This window comes from Oenanthe melanoleuca, chromosome 1, assembly GCF_029582105.1.
Source record: "Oenanthe melanoleuca isolate GR-GAL-2019-014 chromosome 1, OMel1.0, whole genome shotgun sequence".
Lineage (NCBI taxonomy): Eukaryota > Metazoa > Chordata > Aves > Passeriformes > Muscicapidae > Oenanthe > Oenanthe melanoleuca.
The window spans coordinates 72,137,550-72,160,159 of record NC_079333.1 but is presented as its reverse complement, the minus strand read 5'-3'; the positions used below and the strand labels follow the sequence as shown (position 1 = coordinate 72,160,159).

At 37.8% G+C, this 22,610-nt stretch overlaps 1 protein-coding gene across 2 annotated transcripts in view; it reads left to right on the top strand.

Moving 5' to 3' along the window:
- Nucleotides 1-22,610, top strand: part of ABCC4 (ATP binding cassette subfamily C member 4) — a 140,322-nt gene that overhangs the window by 29,309 nt on the left and 88,403 nt on the right. For both annotated transcript variants that reach the window (XR_008840954.1, XM_056496459.1), the window contains exons 9-19: nucleotides 237-341; nucleotides 4,463-4,552; nucleotides 4,916-5,107; nucleotides 6,619-6,713; nucleotides 6,803-6,889; nucleotides 13,142-13,238; nucleotides 14,372-14,590; nucleotides 16,450-16,590; nucleotides 17,870-17,907; nucleotides 18,215-18,315; nucleotides 21,250-21,396. Coding sequence is in view for 1 of the 2 variants with exons in the window: in XM_056496459.1 (XP_056352434.1) it covers nucleotides 237-341; nucleotides 4,463-4,552; nucleotides 4,916-5,107; nucleotides 6,619-6,713; nucleotides 6,803-6,889; nucleotides 13,142-13,238; nucleotides 14,372-14,590; nucleotides 16,450-16,590; nucleotides 17,870-17,907; nucleotides 18,215-18,315; nucleotides 21,250-21,396 (1,312 nt within the window). In the remaining variant the exon portion in view is untranslated. The remainder of the gene's footprint in view (nucleotides 1-236; nucleotides 342-4,462; nucleotides 4,553-4,915; nucleotides 5,108-6,618; nucleotides 6,714-6,802; nucleotides 6,890-13,141; nucleotides 13,239-14,371; nucleotides 14,591-16,449; nucleotides 16,591-17,869; nucleotides 17,908-18,214; nucleotides 18,316-21,249; nucleotides 21,397-22,610) is intronic.

Genomic DNA, 22,610 nt, shown 5'->3' with positions numbered 1-22,610 from the left:
TAGAGTCCTTTCCTATTAAATCTGTACTTTTGGAGGTTTTTTGGGAAGGAGAGCTAGCTAGTTAGAGGTACGCTGTTGTAGTTGTGCATTGCTTTGGAAATGTAATTCTCTGATCAGTTCATGGTTGTTTTTTCCAACCCCGTAATTAATGTTCTGAATCCTGCTTTCAAAAAATGTGTTTGGGTTCCTTTCCCATTCTCAGTCTCACTAGGCAATATCCTCTTCTTTTATTGCAGAACTTTCTGATGCTTGATGAGGTCTCCCACTTCAAGCCACAACTGCATGGCAGTAATGAAAATATCATTCTTCATGTTCAGGATTTGACTTGCTACTGGGATAAGGTAAATTTACTTACATATTAAGTATACTGGTGCTGCTGGCACTTGAAGTCTAAAGTGCAATGTGTGTATATATAGTGTGCTGATATTTTGTATTCCATCCTTTGTGCTGGAGAATCCTTTCAGTATGTTAAGCTAACTCTGTCCAATAGTACTGAAAATATTATCAAGTGCATCTTAAAAGGAGCTATTTCTTAATACTATACTAAATGAAAAACTTTGCATTTCTCGGGGGAAATACCTCTTTTTATTAAGCAGCACTGTATTGTGGCTGAGGTACTTAAATTGGAATTAAGGACAGACATCCCAGCAAGGTGGGCCTTATTGTCTGGGGTTTATATCTGTGAACTGAATGCTTGGTCAGTCCATTAGTCTAGAGCCAGTACAATATTATACTTCTCACAACAGATTTGAAAGCTTTGGAGATGAGTCAGCACATATTTGTTGCTCTGTATTTTGGGACTGTTAAGCTGCATGTTTTTTCTGCTTAAAATGCACCAAACTCACCAAAATGGCTGAAAAAGGGACATTAAACATGTGATGAATTTATTACATATCTCTTTTATGTAAGAAAGGCAAAGGTTGACTGTTTCTGTTTTAATTGCTGTGGTAAGCAGGAATTTGTGATGAATCGTTGGTGCTATTGCAACCTGCTAGTGTCCTCACACAAGAGAGACTTCAGTCTCCATTACAAGTGCTGGAAGCTCTAAAAGTTACTTTTGCATATAAATATAATGCAAATAAGACATCACCTATTTCCCTTTCTAAACCTTGTTCCCCTACCTGTGCTGTGTCCCAAAGAAGATTAGGTGTGGAAACATATGTGAGGATCTACCTACTTGCAGCTACTCAGCTGCAAAAGAAAATTGCTATTTTATTCTGCTTTACTTTCTCAGACTTCTCTGTGCCATCAGTATTTCTGAGGCATTGACCAAGTTTTTAAAAATTAATTGATATGAAAGACTTGATTGTGAATACATTCTAATGCAAAATGCAGTGTATTGCTTAATCTTTATTTTCTTCTCAAAATGACTTTGGTACCACCATTAACGATTTATAGGAAATGGTTGCATAAAGTGCCCATAAAACACTTTTTTTTTTCATGAGTTGTTTATATTGCCTAAAGCAGGGTAGCATGACTGGAATTACTGGTTTCCTTTCAGTTAAAAAAACCCACAACCCAACAAACCGTCCACAAAACTGTTAATTTAACTTTCATTTTGATATTTAATTGCAGTGTGCAGGGGAGAAGAGCAGTTCTCTCAGAACTTCTAAGATCTGCTCAGAAAGTTTCTATTATATTACTCTCAAAATGATGCAAAACAATTTTATAGACTTGCTCACTGAAAAAAGTGCTAAGTTCTGGTAGAGACGAGTTATGAAAGGAGTAATAGAAATATGTTATCCTTTGTCGAGTAGCAGGCTTAGCTTGCTACCCTGATTAGGTTTCTGTACAGATACTCTACATCAGGATGATAGTTTTTTTTTTTTATTTTTTAGAGATTGTTTGCCAAAAGTGATTGATACTAAAAAAACCAACCAAAAAGCAATCCATGAATCCAAAATCTCTTGAAGTAAAAAAGAGATTATTAGCTACCCTTTTAGGAAAACAGCCTGACATAGTATGTTAGAATTTCTCAAAAGATAAACAAAAGCAATTAATTCCTGGTCCCACTCTTGTTTTACTTAGGCAAATATTATCTTGAGTACCACAGGCTAGTCTGATACCAGCATGGAGCTAGGGATTGTTCAGTCTAGCTTTTTACTAATGTTCCTTGAATTTACAGAACAGTCTGTCTTGCTCATCTGAGCAACTTTAGTTTTAAAATCTCAGCATTTGAGCAGAGTCCAAATTTATCCCTTGTGATTTTAGTCCTTACATGAGAAGCCTAAGTAGTATAGTACTTCTATAAAATATATGATCTCTGTATCCCTTTGGTGGGCAGAACTGTTTCATTTTCTTGTCTGTAGGATGTGTAAGGTCTGCCCAAGCTCACCTAAGGAGTTGCTGCCCTGTAAGGGATTGTTCTTGTGTCCTCTTGTCCTTGCATTCTCTGTCTGTTGCCTCCCTTGTGCTGGTTGCTAACACTGGTTTGTATGACCTTGTGGTGGAGCAGCTCAGAGGAATAAAGCAATAGAATATGAATCACTTAATGAGATTTGTTTTCTGATAGCTGAGTCCCATGAGCAATGCCTGCAAGGTTAGGCAGAAGGAGGAGAGCTGGAGACACAGCAAGTTGACAGGGCACAGGGGAACTGGGATGTTTGTGATAATGAGCTGTCAGGTGAACTTAGCTGCAATATTGGAGTCTGTGCTCTAATTTAAGTCCCTCAGTTTAGTGCCTAATGATATGATATGATGAACTCAGGACAAATTGCCTTTAATTATAAGGAATGCTATTTTGCAAAAATACTGTGCCCCTTAGGTGCATGTGGCTGTGCTGTTTGCTTGAATTTCTGCATTTGTGTAAGCTCTATGATAAACTTCCAGTACTGCTTTAATGTATAGTATAGCAGTAATAGTTTAAAAACTTTTAAAAAAATCTTTCTGTGATGTTTTTTTTGGCTCTTATGTTACATTTTAAAGAATTTTTGATGTGGGCGGAAATGTTTCTGCACTTCTGTTAAATAGAAGCACAACCTCACAAAGTCTGAAGAAGGGCTTGTGTGTCTGAAAACTTACTCATTTTTTCCATATAGACATTGATTTAGTAAGAGATATTTTCTCTTCCTACAAACTCTGTATAACAGAAGAAAATCTTTGGCTGCCATACATTTGTGGAGTTCTCCTTACCTTAGCACTAGGTGAGCACCTGCGCTGTGTACTCTGGACAGAGGAATCAGCTTGGAGTTCAGATGCTGTTGGGGCTGGTGGTGGAGTGTGTAGGGAAAAGGAAAAAAGTCCCGTTGGTGCCACCTTGTGGGAATTTAGTGTGTCAGTGGAAGGGGTTTAGCAGAGCTGCACAAGAGCCCGAGTTTGGCTTCTCACAGCCGAACTCATGCGAGCCCTGCAGTGGAGCTGCCTGCCAGGGATTTTCCTGCCACGTGTGTGCTATCCCAGCCATCACAGATGTGGATGGATACTGGATTTCTGCTTCTCCCCAAATAATTGGAAATGAATTTCAGGCTTGCTCCTTTTACAGTCCCAGAACTTTTTTGTCTTGTGTCATCTTTTGTGTAGAGTTAGGGTGGTGGCCTTTCAAGCCACTTGAACTTCAAAAGGTGGCTGGAGATTTTAAGGTATTCTTAACCTAGCTCTTCTGTTTTTGGAGCTTAAGGCTGGGTTTTTGTTTGGTCCTTTAATTGAAGTACTTGTTTGGGGAAGGTTTTAATGCATATATTTTACTGTTTGCATTTTAGTGTCAGTCATTCTTAGTGCAGGCAAAGATGCATGTAAAGGCAGATTCTGTTACAAAGGTGTTTTGCTTTAATGGGAAGGAGCTGCACCAGGTCCTTATAAATTGCTATTTAGCATAGCTGTTGAAGACATGAGCATCCTTTCTTACCAGAAGTAGGCATTTTTGCAACCTTGATAGAAGAGGTGGAAATAAGCTTAAATTACTAAACCAATAAATTGGGTTGGGAAATAAGCTCATCCATAACGTAAAGGAGAGGCATACTGGAAAGGAATAATAAACAAACAGTCCAGGGTAATATAAATGGATATCCAGTATAAAAGATGAAGTTGTGTAAAATCAAACAGCGTTTTTCTGGTTTTACTTTGGGTAGAGCCTTGACTAGAGCAAGCACAGCCCTGGCTTTCCTGGGACTCTGAGTGTGTTGTGCTGGGGCTGGGAATGCTGGTATGGTGGCCAGCACAAAGCTTGTGTTTCCAAGGCTGTCACCCAGACATGTAGGCTCTGAGGAAGCCCTGCTTCTGCTGCTTTTGGCCTCCTTATTCCTTGAGTGCTGTTTTAGCTGTGTTGCATGTTCATGGTGAAGACTGAGATCTTTCAGAAGTGTTTGTGAATTACTGAAAGAGCAAAAACCATATGCCTGAAAATATGGTGGGCTTATGGAGTGGTGGTTTATAGTGATGTATGCACATTGTTTTCTGTTTCTCAATATTTATTTTGATGTTTTATATTTAATTACTGAGAAATCCTCTTTTCTCAAACCCGCAGAGTTTAGAAACCCCAGCACTTCAAAATATTTCATTTACTGTCAGACGAGGGGAGTTACTGGCTGTGATTGGCCCTGTAGGAGCTGGAAAAGTAAGTCTTAATGTTTACATCATTTCATGAGGCTTTTGAGTCTATTAAATGTGAAAACTAGAAACCTGAAAAAATAAAGTTCCTTTATGCATATAATCACACATTCCACATCAGGATACTGGCATTCAAGATAGGACAATGTCATTCTGGGTGGGGAGGAGGTGATGTGGAGCTGAACAGTATTTTGTGTGTTGCTTCAAGACGGCATGAAAACAGTACTGGTGCTTTTCTAGTGTTAGCAGTAGTTTGAGACACAAGGTGAAATGGGCCATCAGGCTAATGAACATTGCTCAGTCTCTGTGATGTCTTTAATGCAACCAAACTTTTTCATTTTTACTTTATTTTTTAAAAAATCTTTTCCAGTCTTCACTCTTAAGTGCCGTGCTTGGTGAACTGCCTAAAGACAAAGGTTTGATAAATGTTACTGGAAGAATTGCCTATGTTTCTCAGCAGCCTTGGGTGTTTTCTGGCACTGTAAGAAGTAATATACTGTTTGACAAGGAATATGAGAAAGAAAAATATGAAAATGTTTTAAAAGTCTGTGCTCTTAAAAAGGTAAGGCTTTCTCTTTTTGTATTTTCTTTCCATTCTGGTTATTTTATTTTAGTGTTCTTTCAGACCTGTGGTACATGGTGCAATGTACAGTAGATGGAATTCGTTGTTATAAGTAATGTGAAATAACTCCTGTTGCTTATCAGAAATGTGTGACTATTTTTGACACCCTTGTTTAAGGCATCCTCTTCTAATTCCCACTAGGGGGAGGTAGAGTATGTGTGAAGCACTGACAAATTTGGGAAAAGCTGTTCCCTATTATTTCGTTTCATAATTACATTTTTTTTCACATATATTGTGATAGGGGTGTGTGCAAATGCAATAAGAGGCAGAAAACAAGTGATCAAGGTAGCACTTTTTGTGACTTTCATTTTGTAAATATCCTGTATGCTTTCCTTTGAAATAAATGTTGTGTTTGCTGTGTATTATGCTTTGCCAACAGCTATCAAAAGAACCTTAGGGCTATGTACTGGAGAATATGCTGAACCCAAGTAGTTTTATGAAAAAATATATTTGAAAGGTTTGTGTGCAGAGGAGTTTGTGACATGAGATATAGAAGAGGATTAAGTCAGATTTGTCAAGAAACAGACATTTTGCTTGGCAGCTAAAAAGGTTTTGTGCAGCATGTTATGATATTTCTGTCAGCAGTGGCACAGGTGAAAAGCAGATGGTTACTGTAATGAGCGTTTTTTGCAAGATTTTTACACTTGTCAGAGTTTTAGCATCTCCTGCTGATATTCAGTCATGCTGTTGTGTAAACTAAAGGCTTTAATGACTTTAAAAGACAGCAAACTGCATTTAAAGTGTCCCCACTTTATATTGATTGTAGATTTGCTTTCATAGATTCCTTGCAAATGTATGTGTCTTTTATAAAAAAGCTGTGAATAAGCTTTCAGAATATGTCTTGTAGCTTAATGTAAAGCTTCTGCATTGCCTGAATAGCAAGTACAGTAATATGACATGGAACATTGTATAATTTTGTTCTTTTCCACAGTTCTGAAGTCCCAAATTAACCAAGTCTGTAGGATGAATGTTATAGTTACTTTTCCTGAATACATTGCAGTAAGAATAAAAACAATGCAATATTTTTAGGGATGTTGGCAAGATAATTTACCAATAATAGTTAGTTCAGTTTTTATTTTTTGTGACAGCTAATTTTGTTCTAGTAAAAACTGATAAATTTACTGTTAGACTTTTTAGCATTTTATTTGATTTTCTGAATCACCAATAAATATTCCTTGTAAGACTAAGGACAGCAGTGCACTTTCCTCTGGCGCAGCTGTAGAAAAAGTGAACTTTAGGATCTCATCTATTTTTTCTGCTTTATCAATTACCTTTTGCTGAAAGCATAGAGTCATAAAGTAACTGCAGATATTACATTTTGTATGAAACCTTGTATTTTAATATATTATGGTAATACTTTTCAAATAAGAAATGTTACATTAAAACAGCTTTGTCAGTCTTTAAAGTTAAAATGATTAAAAAAAAAATTATTTTTTCTTTCCTGTTCACAGGACTTGGAATTATTGGCAAATGGTGACCTAACAGTAATAGGAGATCGTGGAGCTACTCTGAGTGGGGGACAGAAGGCCCGTGTAAATCTGGCCAGGCTAGTGCTTTTTGCTGTTTCTAAAATTTATAAATTGTCAGACTCCAGTAAACTAATGTAAGACTTTGTGATACTGGCATTTCTTTTAGAGCCGTGTATCAGGATGCAGACATCTATCTTTTGGATGATCCACTGAGTGCAGTAGATGCTGAAGTTGGAAGACATTTGTTTGAAAAGTATGTAACTGATTTATTTTAATTTAAAATGCAACTGTTATATTGTAATTCCTTATCGAAAAACTTGAGAAAGCATTTCTGGGGAGATGGATTTCTTCACAACATTTAGTACATTCACTTTCTGATTTGTTTTTCCCCTGTTTTATGAACTTGGAAGATACAGGGGTTTTTTCTTCCTCTCTGTGTTTTGTTGATTTTGTTTTTTATTTTTAAAAGCCCTGTAAAAATCTGTTTTGAAGATATTAGAAATAGAAATATTCTTAAGTGAATATATGCCATTTTCTTAAGGAAAAAGTCAAGTTTCATACATGAGTATTGGGATTTATGAATAAAGGAGTTTATGAATATTAGTACTGAGTGAAGAATAAAATGGGGTGGGATTTTAAATCACTTCTTAGTTTGCTGCAGCTTTACTTTCTAGTAATGAGCACTTAATTCAACTGGCTAAAGGAGAGGACAGAACTGTCTTAGATTTTTGAATAATTTTTCAGTTTGGGTCTTGAAATTTCTCTTGGGTAGATGAAACAGTGCATGTGGCCCACAGAGTAGACTGTAGAGAGCAGAAATAGAGGGAAAGAGAATGTGCAGGTTTATTATATAAAAAAGGGATACTGGACATTCCCCTATTTCCAAAGAAACTGGAGAGTGTTCATTAAAAGTCAGGTTCCCTTTTCAGTGAGTTTCTTCTTCTCCATCCCAGTTTCTTCTCTGAAACTGCCTAATATAAGGCAGATAGGTAAGCATCAGAATAATTTGGTTAGTTTCTGCCAGTGTTTTGTCCATACTTCTTCACAGCTTGCAACTCTCTATGTTAAAAGGCACAATCCAGAATTTACTACAAGGAGAAGCTTCTGTCGATTGAATTCAGTGGTCTTTGGTTGAAGCCTTTAATAGATGTGTTTTGTTTAGCGTATTTTTATCCTTTGAATTCCACACTCCAAATACATTAATTAATTTGGTTATACTATTGTTCTGTCCTATCCACCCCTAGGTAATAATAAAAACTTGCAGAAATCTTGCAGAAATGGTCATAGAAATTGTACTAAGTAGCAGTGGCATACATGTTCTTTTTTCCCCATACAGGGACGCTTTTAGTATCTAAATTTGTTAATGTTTGCAGTTTCAAATCTGGACCCTCTGAAACCCCATTAACATTTTGCTTTATTTTAATGATGCCTTCAGAAGGCTATTGCTTGTTTCTGTCAGCTGGTATGGAGTAAGAGTTTTATGATGCATAGGCTTCAGGTTCATTTTTCAGCTGCCATGACTATAGATGGAGTTTATCACCCCTGGGTTCACGTATGCTATCAAATTCCTTTAATGCCTGTTGAAGCTTTCTAGGCTTCAGCTGCTGCTTTTCTATTTCTGCACAAGATCTCTGTGCAGCACCAGCTCTGACTGTATCAGTGCCTGAGCTCTGAAAGTGCACCCACCTGAGCTGTTAACCTGTCTCTCCCTGAAGCCTTAAGGTCTCTTCATGAAGAGGGAGACAAGAAAGTATTGTGGTGCCTTGGGAAGGAGGTCAGGCTGCCTCTTCAGCTTGCTCTGCTTTTCATGTGAACTGTGACACTGGCAGCATCTACATTCTACAAGCCTGGAAGTGTGGATTTTTGCATGTGAAGAACCATAAAGGAGATAGAAGCCATTGCACTGAGAGCACAGCATGTGTTTTGCTGATAAGTGTGTGAAGATGAGGAGGAATAAGGAGGTTATCTCAGCGAATTTGAAACTCAGACAAGTAGCTGGGGTTGTTTCTGCACTTTCATTTTTTTTCTCCCCAACTCCAGATCAGATTGAGCAAAACACAAAGAAGTAGAATGAAAGCATTTTTTAGAAATTGGACTGGGTGGAGTAGTAGTGGGAAGGAAAACTGAACAATGCCTCCCTGCACAAGATTTTAAGGGAGGGATTTTTTACAAATGGGAGTTGTCTTCTGAGGCCTTTGTGGAGTCTGTAAAGGTACTGGGGGTAGTGGGGAGAGTGTTAAGTTCAGTAAGTTGCTTTGAAAAACAGGGCAAGGCATGCACTTCAGTGCTTCCTGAATAATGCTAGAAATGTGGAGAAGACAGAGGGCACTTGGGCAAGAATGATTTCTTAGAACATGGTGCTGAGGAATGTCCAAAACACCACTTCATGCAGGCTGCCCCCCCAGGAGTCCAAACCACGAGGCTTAAAACAATAGAGGAGATGGAAGAAACAGGGGATTTTTTAATGAGAATCTGAAGTGGATATTGTTCAGTTCACTCGCTCTTTTTTTTTTTCTTGTAAATTTATGTTAAAGTTTATTTTTTTAAAAGTGTCTAGTCTATGTGTTTACATCAAGGATAGGTATATTCCTAGTAATTCCCCAAAGCTATGGCATGTGGATGGCTGGTTCATTGCATTTGCTGCTTTTCTGTGTTTTATTCAGCTACTGCAGTAAGCAGTTTAAAATATATAAATACTTTTCAAATGAGAAAGAATGCAAGTAGCACAGCTCCAGTGGGAAAACAGACCATGATATTATTAATGAGAGACTGTGGCTCTTAAGAATTTCTTTGTGATACAGACAAGTTTTTCTGTGGATGATGGAGTAGATAAAGCCAGTTTTTCATTTGATTCCTCTGTCCTGGTTCCTTGGGACCTAGGAAGGTATAAACTGAAGATTTCCTATTTTTGTGTTACTTGTTGCCTTTTTTCCTGTGAGTTCTCTTGAAAGGCATGCTTCAGCCTTTTTCCAGTCGGGGGGTTGCCAGTATAGTTATATGCTTTTTACATATTTGTATGTGGATATGAAAATATGCCTTTATTTTATATTTCTTCAAATTAAAATAGCTTTTAATTAACTTTTAAGAGATCCCATATTTTGAGACCTCTAGTTTCAAAATGAAGGACAACCATCACAGATCCAGTAGCACGTTTCTTTGCATGGTGAAGTTTGGAGCAGACTAGGATTTCTAAGAAAAACATTAAACTGCACTTGGATCCCAAGGAATTTCTTACTCTCCCTGTTTATCTGCATATTGCCAGGATTATATGGTTTCAGATCACCTTTAGATAGAAACTAAATTGTGTCCCACCAGCAGTATTAACTCAAAAGTCATGTTTTTAAGAGTCAGGTTTGTATTTCATTGGGGCATTGCCTTTCTCTAGGTATTGTTCCTTCCTGTGTGTCTTTTCCAGTGACAGGAGCTGTGTAGCAGTCCCAGTTGATGATCAGCCTGATTTCTTTCTCTTTCTCCTCTTTGCTTGTGAGAGTAGACAGAGTTGCAGGACAGTTTAGGAATCTTTTAAAATCAGATGTAAAGTTGTGATGGTTCTTGTGAGTGGTGTGCGCATCATTTCTGTCAGACAGAATTCACATAGAAATGGTTCACAAAAATCTATTTGAACACCAAGACCTCTGGCTCAAAAAATTCCTAATAATATGGACCCTGGAAGCTGGAAATGTGTGCCAGAGGAAGCATCTCTCTCTGTTTGTTTATATACTTTCTCCAGCCATCCAGTGCTATCTGGTGCCTGGAACAGGCCAATGGATTTTGTGGACCAGTCACATTTACTTTACAAACTGGGGCTTGCCATGAGATGGAGATAAATGATTATCAAGGTAGGCATAGAATCAGAAATAGCAGAGCAGAAAGAGAGACAGCAGAGTAGAATGTATAGGGTGTGTGAGTTCTTTGTTTCTGGCAAGCATAGCACACTTTTTTTTTTTTTTTTTTTTTAAATTTTGTAAACTTTGAAATGTGCAAAACTGACTGGGGGATTGTTCTCCCTAAACTATTTAAATGGATGGGAGAGGAAAACAAATATAGGAAGTAAATGAATGTAACAAAGACTTTATGCCTGTGAGCACTTTTGCATGTGCTTTAATTTAATTTCAGTGGTTATTTTCATTGAAATTAATATAAGTACTAACTAGAGTGAAGTTAAACTTGCATGTGAACTTCCAAAAAGGAGAGGGAGAAAGAATGGTAAGGAAGAAAGAAGAATCATTAAAGAACACACATTTTGCAGAGGTGAAAGAAAGCTGGTTCTTGGAGATAAAAACTTAAAAAAGATTGAAGAAAAACTTGTCTCAAAGCAAAGCAGACCTGATAGGGAAGAACAAATGAGGATTTGTATGCACAAAGTGCAGAGACTCTGCCTTTGCATAGGGGAGCACTGAGTTGTTGTAGGGCCCCTTCTCAGTGTCTCCTGCTCCGTGCTCTGCACTATCAAAGCTCAAGCTAATTATTTTTTAATTGTGTAGCAGTTAAGCAGTCAAATTGCAGTGGATTTTTCAAATAGATTATAGTATCCTGTTACTTAAGTTTGTTAACTCAAAATGCTCATTGCTTATTTTTGTTGAATTGGAAGGGTGTAATTTCTGGAGAGGTCTGTCCTGATTCTGGTATTTCTGATGATGTAAGAAGGTCATTGGTGGTACATTTTCAGGTGATAAAAAAACCAGGCAATGCTAAAGGCAGTTCTGGAAATGGACAGGTATTTGTGAAGTTTTGGCTATGGGATGTGAATTAGTAGGTGCATGCAGCAGGAAAAAGTGCAAAGTGTTGAGTCCATGACCATACAATGAGCAGGGATTAGTAGTGTGGGAATTATATGGAAAAGGAGGTGCAGAGTGTAGTAGATCACAAACCCAGTATGACTCAGCAATGTCATCCTCTTGCTAAGGAAAAGGCACCCTGGGATTTATAACCAGCACTGTATGTGGCAGTACAAGTAAAATGATGCTCCTATTATGTTTTGTGCTTTTAAGGTCTCAGCTGAAATAATGTTTCCATTTTGTGCCCTTCAAAAAATGTATAGTCTAGCTTCATACTCCAGTATAGGTGATCAGGAACATTCAGGTGTCCAGGACAGGGAGGCAAAAAAGAAAGAAACCTATCTGCAACTTAAAAGAAAAGTCTATTTGGGAGACTTCTTTATTACTTTTATTTGTTTTTCTTTCATGTCTGGAGGAGAAGGACTTCAAGTAGGAAGGGACTTTGTACACAGTAATGAACTGGTCTAGGGGCCCTTGGGGATGTAATGGATTGAAATTGCACCAAAGGATGTAAACTTAAACTTCAGAGAAAAATTTTGTAATGATGATGGTAGTTTGTCCCTGGAATTTATTTTCAAGGATGTTGAAATTTCTGTTCAGCTTATACATGGAGAAGAGCCCATTTAACTTCTGCCAGGAACATTTTTACGTTTAAATTGATTCTTAACTGGGGGAGAGGATGCAACTTTGAATGCAACTTTCACAGTCCCTTCATCTTGCTTTTTCTTGTACTCAAGAAAGGCTGGAGAGCCTTTGGGTGTTCTCTGTCTGGATCTCTTGTGACTGTGTGCACGTGTGTGTGCGTTTGTGTATTTAATATTTAATAATAAATAATAATAAATATGACAGTGGCGATTGGAGTTTGTGCAGCAGTTTGTCCTGTTGTCATGCATCAAGTGTGCTCACAGTCTAACAAAGTGTGCCTCTTGAGAGTGGTGGACAATCCCAGGGAAGGTTAGCTGTGTGGGGTTTTGAAAGGCAGGTGAAAAGGTTGTGGCAGTGCTCCAGCAGTGTGAACTCTTGGACCAGTTTCATCCCCTGCTGAGAAGGCTTTCCCTGGGTTCTCTGTATCATCAGTGAGAAAGGGAGACACTATCAGATCCTAAGTCACTTAGAACTGGGCTTTTCACCTGGCTGTTGTTCTTCAGAGCAGTACTTCTAAAAGTAGATGGATGATGAAGCTAAGCCTTAGTGAACCAGTGTGAAAAATAATCGCTTATGGATTATTTTGGAATGTTTTGGGTTTTTTGTTTGTTAAATCAGTAGTACCGTTTAACTCTCCAGAAGTCTCTGTGGCTTGGTGTTACAGCTGGCCCGAAAGCTTCTCTCAAAGAAGTTACTTTTACTGACTATATTTTTCCAATTTTCCACAGTATTTTGCCCTTCTTTTTTCCTATAGTATAATTCTTAAAAAAACCTCTCTTTATGATTCAGTTTATGACATGTACATTTGTTACAGGAATGTTTAAGACAATTTTAATGAAATGTCTTATTATCTCCTCATTTTTTTCCAGACCAGAAATATCTATATTTCTTTTCCCTACCTTGAAAGCTTAAAAAGTTAAATAAGGAACATGTTTGTTAAAGTTTTATGTAGTTGTAAATCTAGAAAGGATGGTCTGTCTCTTAATTTTAAAAACTGAGTAATTGAATAGAAGAGGTTTTCCAGAAATAATTAAAATATTTTAGGACATTTAATTTTAATTAGTCTTTCCATCTCTTTGCAGATGTATTTGTGAAGCCTTGCATCAGAAGATTTCTGTTTTGGTCACTCACCAGCTACAATATCTCCGTGCTGCAAATCAGATTCTAATTTTAAAGGATGTAAGTGATTTCAGTGTTTATACTTATACTTTGTAATTATCCTTTTTAATCTAAGAAAGGGAAAAAAAGAGTCAGGTTTTAATTTTTAAATAAATATAAATATATTTTCTGTCTACTTATGACTGCATATGATTTTTAAGTTTTGCAGTTATTAATAAGTTGATTTTTCTTGGAATACCTTCCCTGAAAAATCTGCTTCTGAATTTTATCATGCATGTAAATAATCTTGAATTAATAACACTTATTTTTTCAAACATTTTGTCTGGTTTTGAAATAAAGTTTTAGCCTTCCTGTGCTTCAAATTTAATATACTGTGAGACTGTTAATGTTTTGCTTTTGTTCTTGTTTCTTACACTTCTGTGTGAATTAAGGACTGTGTTAATTTTGCAACAAATCCATTTTTAAATTAAGGCTGGGAAGTAGTCTCAGATGCCTTTGAGAATGAGCATGCTGTACATCATGTACTTCAGTACAGCTGGTTCCTTCACATCTTTGTTGTGCCAGACACTCAGAGGCAGAGGGGAAATGCAAGGACTGCAGTTGGAGCTTTTATCCCTGCTTGTTTTAAAGGCTGAGTGGTGAAATATTTAAAATTACTTTTGATGTATTGAGATGGTGCAAAAAAGGACACTGTCCCTCTTTTCCTTTCCATTCAGATTGCTTTAAAAGTTACAGTAGCTCTGAGGAATGTGTGGTAGAGCTGAAAGAAAAGTGGACATGGTCAGTGTTGCTCCTTGTAAGGCTCTGTGAGAATCAGAAAGTGGTGTTTACCCCTGGGGTGGAGCAATATAAAAAGAGTGATGGTTGTGTATGGTTTAAGAGGTTGTCCTAAAGCTGCATGGTTTGGCTGTCTCCCACAGCTTCTCCAGGGAGCTGAATCTCCCCTGGCTCTGACTGGGGCTGTTCTCATCCTGTTTGTTTGTTGGCCCTGTTAGCTGCTGTAGGGTGACTGGCCAGAGCCTAAAGAGCTTGTTTCTGCTTCTCTAACTGAGGAGCTTATAGAGACTTTTTATTACTGCAGTGGGGTGTGTGCCCAGCAACTGCAGAACCCCAGAGGTAGCAAGGACAGGTAAGAAAAATTGTCCTTTATGAAAGTGTATAACAAAGGTACTAAAACTTTATATTGCTTGTAGGGTAAAATGGTGGGGAAAGGTACCTATGCAGAGTTCCTGAGATCTGGCATCGACTTTGCTTCCCTTTTGAAAAAAGATGAGGAGGTGGTAGAGCAGCAGTCAGTTCCAGGAACCCCCAACCTGAAGTCTGCCCGGAACCGAACCTTCTCGGAGTCCTCTGTCTTGTCCCAGGATTCGTCCATCCACTCACAGAAAGATGGAGCTGTGGAACAACCACCTGTGAGTGCTCAGAGCATAGAAGTGGTTTTAACTTAAATCCTAGTATGGGCTTTCCCTGCAGCATTGGGATTTCAGGGATTACTGAATTGCATTATCGGGTGAGAGCTCGCCTGTGGAGGACCTGCGCTGCTGTGCTTGGCTGGCTGCTCGCAGCTCAGCCTGGTACTGTTCAAACCCAGCAGAGCCAGTCTGTGAGTTCAGCATCAGCTCTGCTGGCTGCTGGGAGCATTCCTTGCATGTGTCCAGAGCCACCACACTGTGCTTCTTTTAGCCCTCTGACAGCAGTGCTTTAAAGGACCAGTCCCACAGTATTGGGTGGGTTCACTGTTTTTGTGCAGTGTTGAACTGAAATGAACACTTTCCCTGAAATCCTGAGCTCTGGGAAATGCATATAGAAGCTGTGGCTTTATGCAAAGTCTGTCTTTGCATGGCTGGCATCAACATACCCATAAATATACCCACATGATCTGAGCTGGCCCTGTGGGGGTAATCCTGGGACACCACTGCCTTGCTCTCTCCAGCCCTTCTGTTGGTGAAAACAGGAGGCTTTGTATGGTGCCAATGTGACTTCCAGGTGCCTCCTTATCTCTTGGCCTGCCCACTGCAAAAGCAACCCTAAAGTTTCTGTACCAGAGCTGCCTTCTGCTGGTGTGTTTGCATTGACATCAAACAGTGCAGGCTCCCTGTAACCCTGCTGGGCTGTGCTAGTACTGCATCCATGGAACAAGCAATCCCTGTATGTCCCTGGTGATTGTCACCTTCATGCTGTGGGTATATATTATTTCTGTTTCTTCTCTATGATGAAAAGCAGTGAGATTAAAAAAAAAAGCGAAAAAAAGCTATGGACTTTTTAATACTTTTTCGAGGAGTGGTTTTATGCTCCAAAGCACTAAACTTACATTATTAATGCCCCAATGGCAACTCCAATCTTAAATTTGTGGAGGTGTACCAAACTTCTTTGCAGCATTAAGACTTTTGGATGGGGATGGGGAGAAGTGGGAAGGTGGGATGGCTGGAGAAACAAAAAGCCAAGATAGGCTTCTCACCTTTTTTGGGTGAGTAGGTTGGATTTCTCTTTTCACATCTGTCAGGTCTCTTGATTCCACTGCTCTTGTACAGGCATGTCTTGTGGCAACAAAATCACTGAACTGACACTAGTTTTTATATTGCATATACAGTAAAAATTAAAAAAAAAAAAAACTTTATTAATTTGTATAGTTCTTTTACCTTTTTTATGCCTGTATCATTTTTTCCTTCTGTTTTTCAGTGTCCCCCATCCATTGTTTGCTTAGTATAACATCCCATTTTTCATTTTACTTGTTTTCCCTATTAACAGATGCTTTGTTGGTATTTATAAGGAGATGATTAGAACTTTATGGATAATTTGTAAGTCTTGAGTGTATGTTGGTTGATTTTGGTACATATTTGTAGAAGAGTATTTACTTTAAATGCTTTTCTGGAAAGGAAATGTTGCCCACATTTGCATTCTGCAAACAGAATCTTCCCCCCCAAGTAAAGGCCTTAATTTCTGTTATGAGTGAAGGTAGTATATAAGAAAATCTGGATTGTGGTCAGAGTAAATATTTCTGGCTAATATATGATGTTGTGTTATATTTGGTGATGCAATGCAAATAAAATTCTTAAAGTGTTGCTTTGCAGAGTAGATTTTTCAGTATTAGTACACTAAGACTAATTTTTTTGTCATAGCTATAGTTCAATATTTGAAGTTTTTATATGCATGATCACTTTATCTTCTTGTTTAATTGTTTTCTAATTCTGAACCATGACTTTCAAGTGGCTTAGTCTGAATCTGTAACTACAAGGTTGATGGGGCTTATTTTGTGGACTTTTTCTTTCAGGGTGAAAATGCACTGGCTGCAGTGCCAGAGGAGAGTCGCAATGAAGGAAAAATAAACTTTAAACTTTACAGAAAATACTTCAGTGCAGGAGCAAACTACTTTGTGATTTTTATACTCCTGGTATTTAATATTTTGGCACAGGTAAGTTTTTGGAAGCCACAAATAATACTGAATATATTTTGGGTTTGTGAGGTAGTGCATACTTGTTGCTGTAATGTTTCATGTAAAATGTTTGGGTATTCTTTAATAATTTTGTAGTGTACCCAAGTGTCAGCATGGAGTTTTTGGTACAACATTGACAGGTCTTTCACTGAACCTTATTTCAACAATTTTAATACCTCACTAAAAGAAGCATTTTGATGACAACGTGACACAAAAATTACAGACCAGTGTACTTTGTTGAGAAAGAGAAGAAATTTATAAGATGTATAAAAGCAGTGTTTGACAAACCTAAACACTAGAATGTTTCCAGTTGTGGAGGATAAAAAGATTTACTGGGTGTGAGAGGACAGAGTCTGACAGAAGTGTTCAAAGAGCAGCTCACCTGTTGGTAAGTGAAGATGATGTGAAAAGTTTAGATGGAGGGTCACTGTTTAGCAGAATGAGAAAGTGAGATTTTTTTAAAAAAGGAAAGTTATTTACAAACTTACTGGAAGCAGTGGTGAGCTGAGGGAGCTGAGTGAAGATTCCTTATTGCCCTTTTCTCTGTTTCTTGCTGAGAAAGCTGAAATGCATTTCATGGAAATGATTTTTCTTGGCTGTAAAAAAATAGTCTACGTATTTTAAAGTCTTCTTGCTTGTCCTTGAATTGAGCCTGTTGGAATAGCTAAGTGAGATCAAATCTCTGTAGTAGACTGCCCACAACTTCAAATTCACTTGAACAGAAGTGTATTTTGAGATAATAACCCTGTTACATGTTTGTAGTCACCTCTTGTCACAGAAGGAAGGTGGCAGGAGGAGTTTTTCCCTCCCTCTCCTCTCTCATCCTCCTTCAACCCTGTTTCTGGTAATTATCTCCTGTAAACACAAATTTCTGGACTGGTAACATCAGAAAGTTTGTTAATCAAAAAGCATTTTGGAATATCTCTTGTAGCAAATTTAGGAACTGAGAAAATGAGTTCTTTAATGTTCAATTAACATACGTTAGGAAGAGCTACTGTATTTTGTTTGCTAAAGTGTATTGCTTTCCTTTAGTTTGCTAACATGTAAGGTAATTTAAGGTAACTTCTTTCTTTGTAGAGCACCTTCTAATGTGCTTGGCAAATTGCTGCTGGTCTTGAAAGACTGGATGGCATACTTTTCTGAATATGTGATGTTTTCCCAGAGAGCTTGAAAGAATAGCAAGGAAATTTAATTTTCTAATTTTATTTTTATTTTTAATTTTGTAAGATGATTTTTATATTTGCCTCTTTTTCTCAAGGTGGCCTATGTGCTGCAGGACTGGTGGCTTTCTTACTGGTAAGCTGATAATAATAACTGGCCAGCTGTTTCTGCCTTTTCAGTCAAGTGCTGTTTGTTTAACTGAAAGGGAATGGAACCTGCTCTAGGATACTTCAGATCTTCCTCTGATTTCCACTTCTTTTGTGGGGGAAAAAAAATTTAAACTTTATGCTAAGTATAGACTGTAATTGCATCTATTCATGTGTGATGCATGACAGCATCGATACATGAGATCTTTTGAAGTAAAAATTTCAACAGAGTTGAATCTAGAAACAGCTGAACACCCTTATTTGATGGTGGTTATCTTCTGTGTGCATTTCCACAGGGCAAATCATCAAGACAAGTTGAATCTCACAACAAATGGAAATAATGGAACATATAAGAATGAACACCTAGACCTTAACTTTTATTTGGGAATTTATGCAGGTAATTGCACATGCACGTGTGTTTGTGTCTAAGAACTGTTTAATAGAGAGTTTTGAGAGGTGCAAAGCAATGTGTGGGGAAATGTGATTTCTAGCAGTTACTAGTTAACAGATTAGAAGCCTGGGTCTTGCTTTCTGATTAAATAGATTGCAATAAGTAATATAAAATAAATCTGACAAGAAATAGGTCGAATGCAGAGTTTTTAATTGCTTTGCCTGGATTTTGGAGAGTGAATCAGGAATTGAGTATTTGAAAAGTCAGTCACATTAAGGTTGTGGTTATTGTCTATATATTAGTAAGTCATTGAGCTAAATCTTCAATCATTATATGGATTTCAAGAGGGATTAGAAATGGATCTTTGTTCTGTACTGTTCTAAAACTTGGCATAGCTACATTTCTTCTGAAGTGCCATAGCAAAAGAACAAGTTTTTAAAAGGCATCCTAGATGGGTATGCAAAGCAGGTTGTGAAAAAACATTTCAATATATTTCAATAGGCAGCATTATGCTTCTGAATATTCAGAAAAGGGCGTTGATCCTTCCATTCAGGCATCCAAACATCTTGAAAAACTGCTCTGAGATGTAGTAAAAATTGCCACAGAAAAATCATGTGCATGCTCTCAGATTCTGCTGTTTAACACTCCTAGTGATACATGGTTTTGTATGGCATGGTAATTTCTTCATGGAGATGTAAATAATTGGTGTGAGAAAACAGGTGGAATGCCAGAAGAATATGCATTGAATGCCTTCAGAAACATCTCCATAGGCGAGAGAATAGGTGCAGGATTTTCTGTTTAGTTTGTTTCCTGGAGCCCACATGATCTAAGTGGCTGACAGAAAACATTGTGTTTGGCCTGGAAAGCAACAATTTAGGACCCAGATAAACTTGGCTCTTATTTTCTCTGTATAATGTCTTATTTCATGAACCATTCCAGTGTACTGCACAGTATGATTAAATGTGGGAAATTTCACTTTCTCTGACCAGGTAGCCTAAACCCCATTAGTGAAAATTTTATCCTTCAAGGAATAGTTTGCTCTAGATAGCAGAACAACAAAAGCTACCTTCATATTGAAGTGTTTAGATGACTTAGTGAGGTATTTGCAATGGTTGAACTGACCACATTGACTTATCTACACAAAATTTTAGGTGAAGTTGACAAAGTTTATTTTAAATTAAATACATAATAATCCAACTTACCTTTTTCTTTAATATCTTTTAAACAGTATAAAACCATTTAACGTTTTTATTTCTGATTCTCAATGTTTGGAAAAACAAAAAAAAACAACTCACTGCAGTAGTTCCTTCTTAGTCCTCGTTGCTTCTGTGAAACAAGGATTTTGGAGAATAAAATTGCTGTCAATGGGGAACATTGTTGTCCAGAACTGAGGTACCAATTCCCCATCTCTTCTATCAGGCAAACATACATAGGGCCCTTGTCTTTCTTGTACTGAGGTTCTGAGCTCATGAACAGGGAAAGCAAAGAGACCGATCAGGTGAAGGACTTGGAACCAAGTCTTGTTTCTCCTTCTCTCCAGCCATTAGTCTGTTCAGGTGTTTTGTTCTGGGAGGGTCATACCAGCAGCTTCCAGCTGCTTCCAGTGCTGACTAAAGTTGTGCAGAAGTGTGGGGTTCCCAGGATGTGGTCCCTCTCCTCATGTCCTTCCCACAGGCTGCTGTTAGGAATGGGCTGTGCCACAGCCTCCTGCTTCATGCCTTTCCTGCTCTCCTTTTGCATGACCCAGCTTTCCTGTCAGGTTTATGCAGCTACTCTTGGAAAAAATTGTCTTCTCCTGCCTGGCCTGGAATACAGCAGCTGGGACAATGCAAACAAACTCTCATCCCTGCCACCATCTTTTTTGTTAAAAACAGCACTTCACAGAATGTGAGCAATAAACTGCAAGCAGACAAATGAAATTATACCTTTTCTTGCTCCCTGGGAGGACACAGAAGGAAGCAGGATGGGGTGACTTAACCATGTCACATAATTTAAAACCTCCCTCTTTCTCACTGTTAGTATAGCTGTTCCTTAATTTTGTAAGATTTTAACCTTAGAATAGGCAAGGTTTTCTGCTGATAGTTGGGATCTAACTTCAGCATGTTCTCAAGACCTGAGGTACCTATGTTGATTTTCAGAAGCAGATCTTGTGGAGCTTGGAAGCCCTGATAAATAAGGTTTAGACCTTCACAGTTCACTTTGGTTATTAGGGAATTTGAGCAGCCACATTGGAGATTATGCACAGCAAGCAGAACATCAGCAATCTCATTATTTCAGTTTTTTGCCCTGTAGCACTCTTGTCTTGTAAGCAGAGTAGTGCCCAGAAGAGAGACAGAGTCCACAGATCAGTTCTCTAGAAGGACTGTTTCATGTGGCATAAGGAATGCATCTGACAAAGTGTAAAAGACACATAGTTTAAATGATTTGATATGTTTTATAAGGGAAAGAATGGTGTAAATGGTTTGGGCTGATTTGGAGTAACTCAATGTTGTCTCTAAGTAGCCATGTATGTATTACCTGTTTAATATCTGCTGGAAAGGGTTGAATCTTCACAGAGACCTCTGCAAGCCACAATTATACATGGCACTGTAAAATGAATTTTTTAGTAATGCTGTTATGCTGAAAGTTTTAATACACATTTATCTCTTGGGTTAACAGACATTTCCTACATTTCTATGAAGTACTAATTCTTTCAGACAGAAAAAGAGAAATTGATAAAATTGATTCTGTGATAGTAACTGAAGCTAGTGACAAATGTATCTGTGTTCTGCACTCAGTCTAAGTCCCCCTAGGCTTAAGTTTAGATTCTTGCTATACACTGAAGTGCAGAGAATTTGATTTTAGCGCAGTTTTATTTTTAACTTTTTTTTTTTCTTCTGAAAGATCCATATCTTTTTGGAGGCTCTATTCATGTTTTTTGTTTTTTATTTTTCATTTCAGGTTTAACAGTGGCTACAATACTATTTGGCATAATAAGAAGTCTTCTAGTGTTTCAAGTTCTTGTCAATTCTGGTCAGAATTTGCACAACAGAATGTTTCAATCCATTTTGAAAGCTCCTGTCTTGTTTTTTGACAGAAATCCTATAGGTAAGTTTATTGGTAAAAAAAACCCTCAATATTTAATGGATCTCCTTGATTGCACAAATTGTACCATTTCTGGGCAATTACAATTTGATGGTATTTTTGCTCTTTCGTTGGATTATTTTGCTTCTTTTAATTAGACCCTCTAAATGTAAATTTTTACAAAAATTTAAATTTAGCAGTGTAGTCCATTTCAATTTCAAACTCAGACTGCTTTAAATGCAGCTTACAGAGCAATGAATTAGCTCTGTACATTGACCTGTACTTGCACTGCTGTTCTGATGCAGTTGCACAGGGTGTCTCCTGCATGCTGAATGTGTATGAATGCATTTTGTAAAACTGTGATCCAGATCCTTATGTTCTTCAAAAGAAAGGAGAGAGAAGCTGGAGCAGATTGAAAAGAGTGGGGAAATGGGTGGTACTGATTGACTAGCCAAAGGTTTCTCTTTTACATGAGAAACAGAAACCTAATGGTCTTCACTCCCTTGGAAAAAAATGGACATGGGCTTGTTCTCATAGCATCAGGAGGCATTTAATTGTAAGGATATGTAAGGATGGCTATGTTGTTTCAGAGAAAGTAGTAATATTTTCAGGAAATAAAAAACTCATGTGGAAAAAAGATTCATGCCTATGATATGATGAATGAAATGGTACAATTTAATCTTAAAAAAATGCCCTACAACTGCAGAAGTTTATGGCTGTGTTACATGGGCTGCTTGTGCTGTGAGTGTGTGGAAATGTAAATTCAAGGCTGCTGCCAAGGATTAGAAGGGAAACTCAGGAAATGGGTTAGTGGTGAACTAGTGAGCACATACATGAGAAGAAACCCTAGTGCTGATGTGTCAGGGATTTTCCTCTTCTCTCTCTCTTGTGTACGTGTGTGCTGCAAACACAGGAACTTTATTTTTGAGGGAATACATAATGATCTTGTAAGAATGCCCATAAATCTGTCTAATAATAACAAACTGAGAACTGGAGAGAAAACATCAGCAACAATGTAAAGTAACACCAGTTTGCTTTGTAACACTGTGAACTCCTAATTAGCAGTGCATTGTAAAACTGACATTCATAGAACCTGCCTGTTGCTGGTTTCACACATTGTTGTGACGTAGATGAGTGTTTCTATTAATCAACAGATATTTTATAATAGAACATTAACTTCAGGAGCATGTATTTCTTTCCCTTCATTTTCTTTTGGTCAGGGTGGCATGAAAAGATAC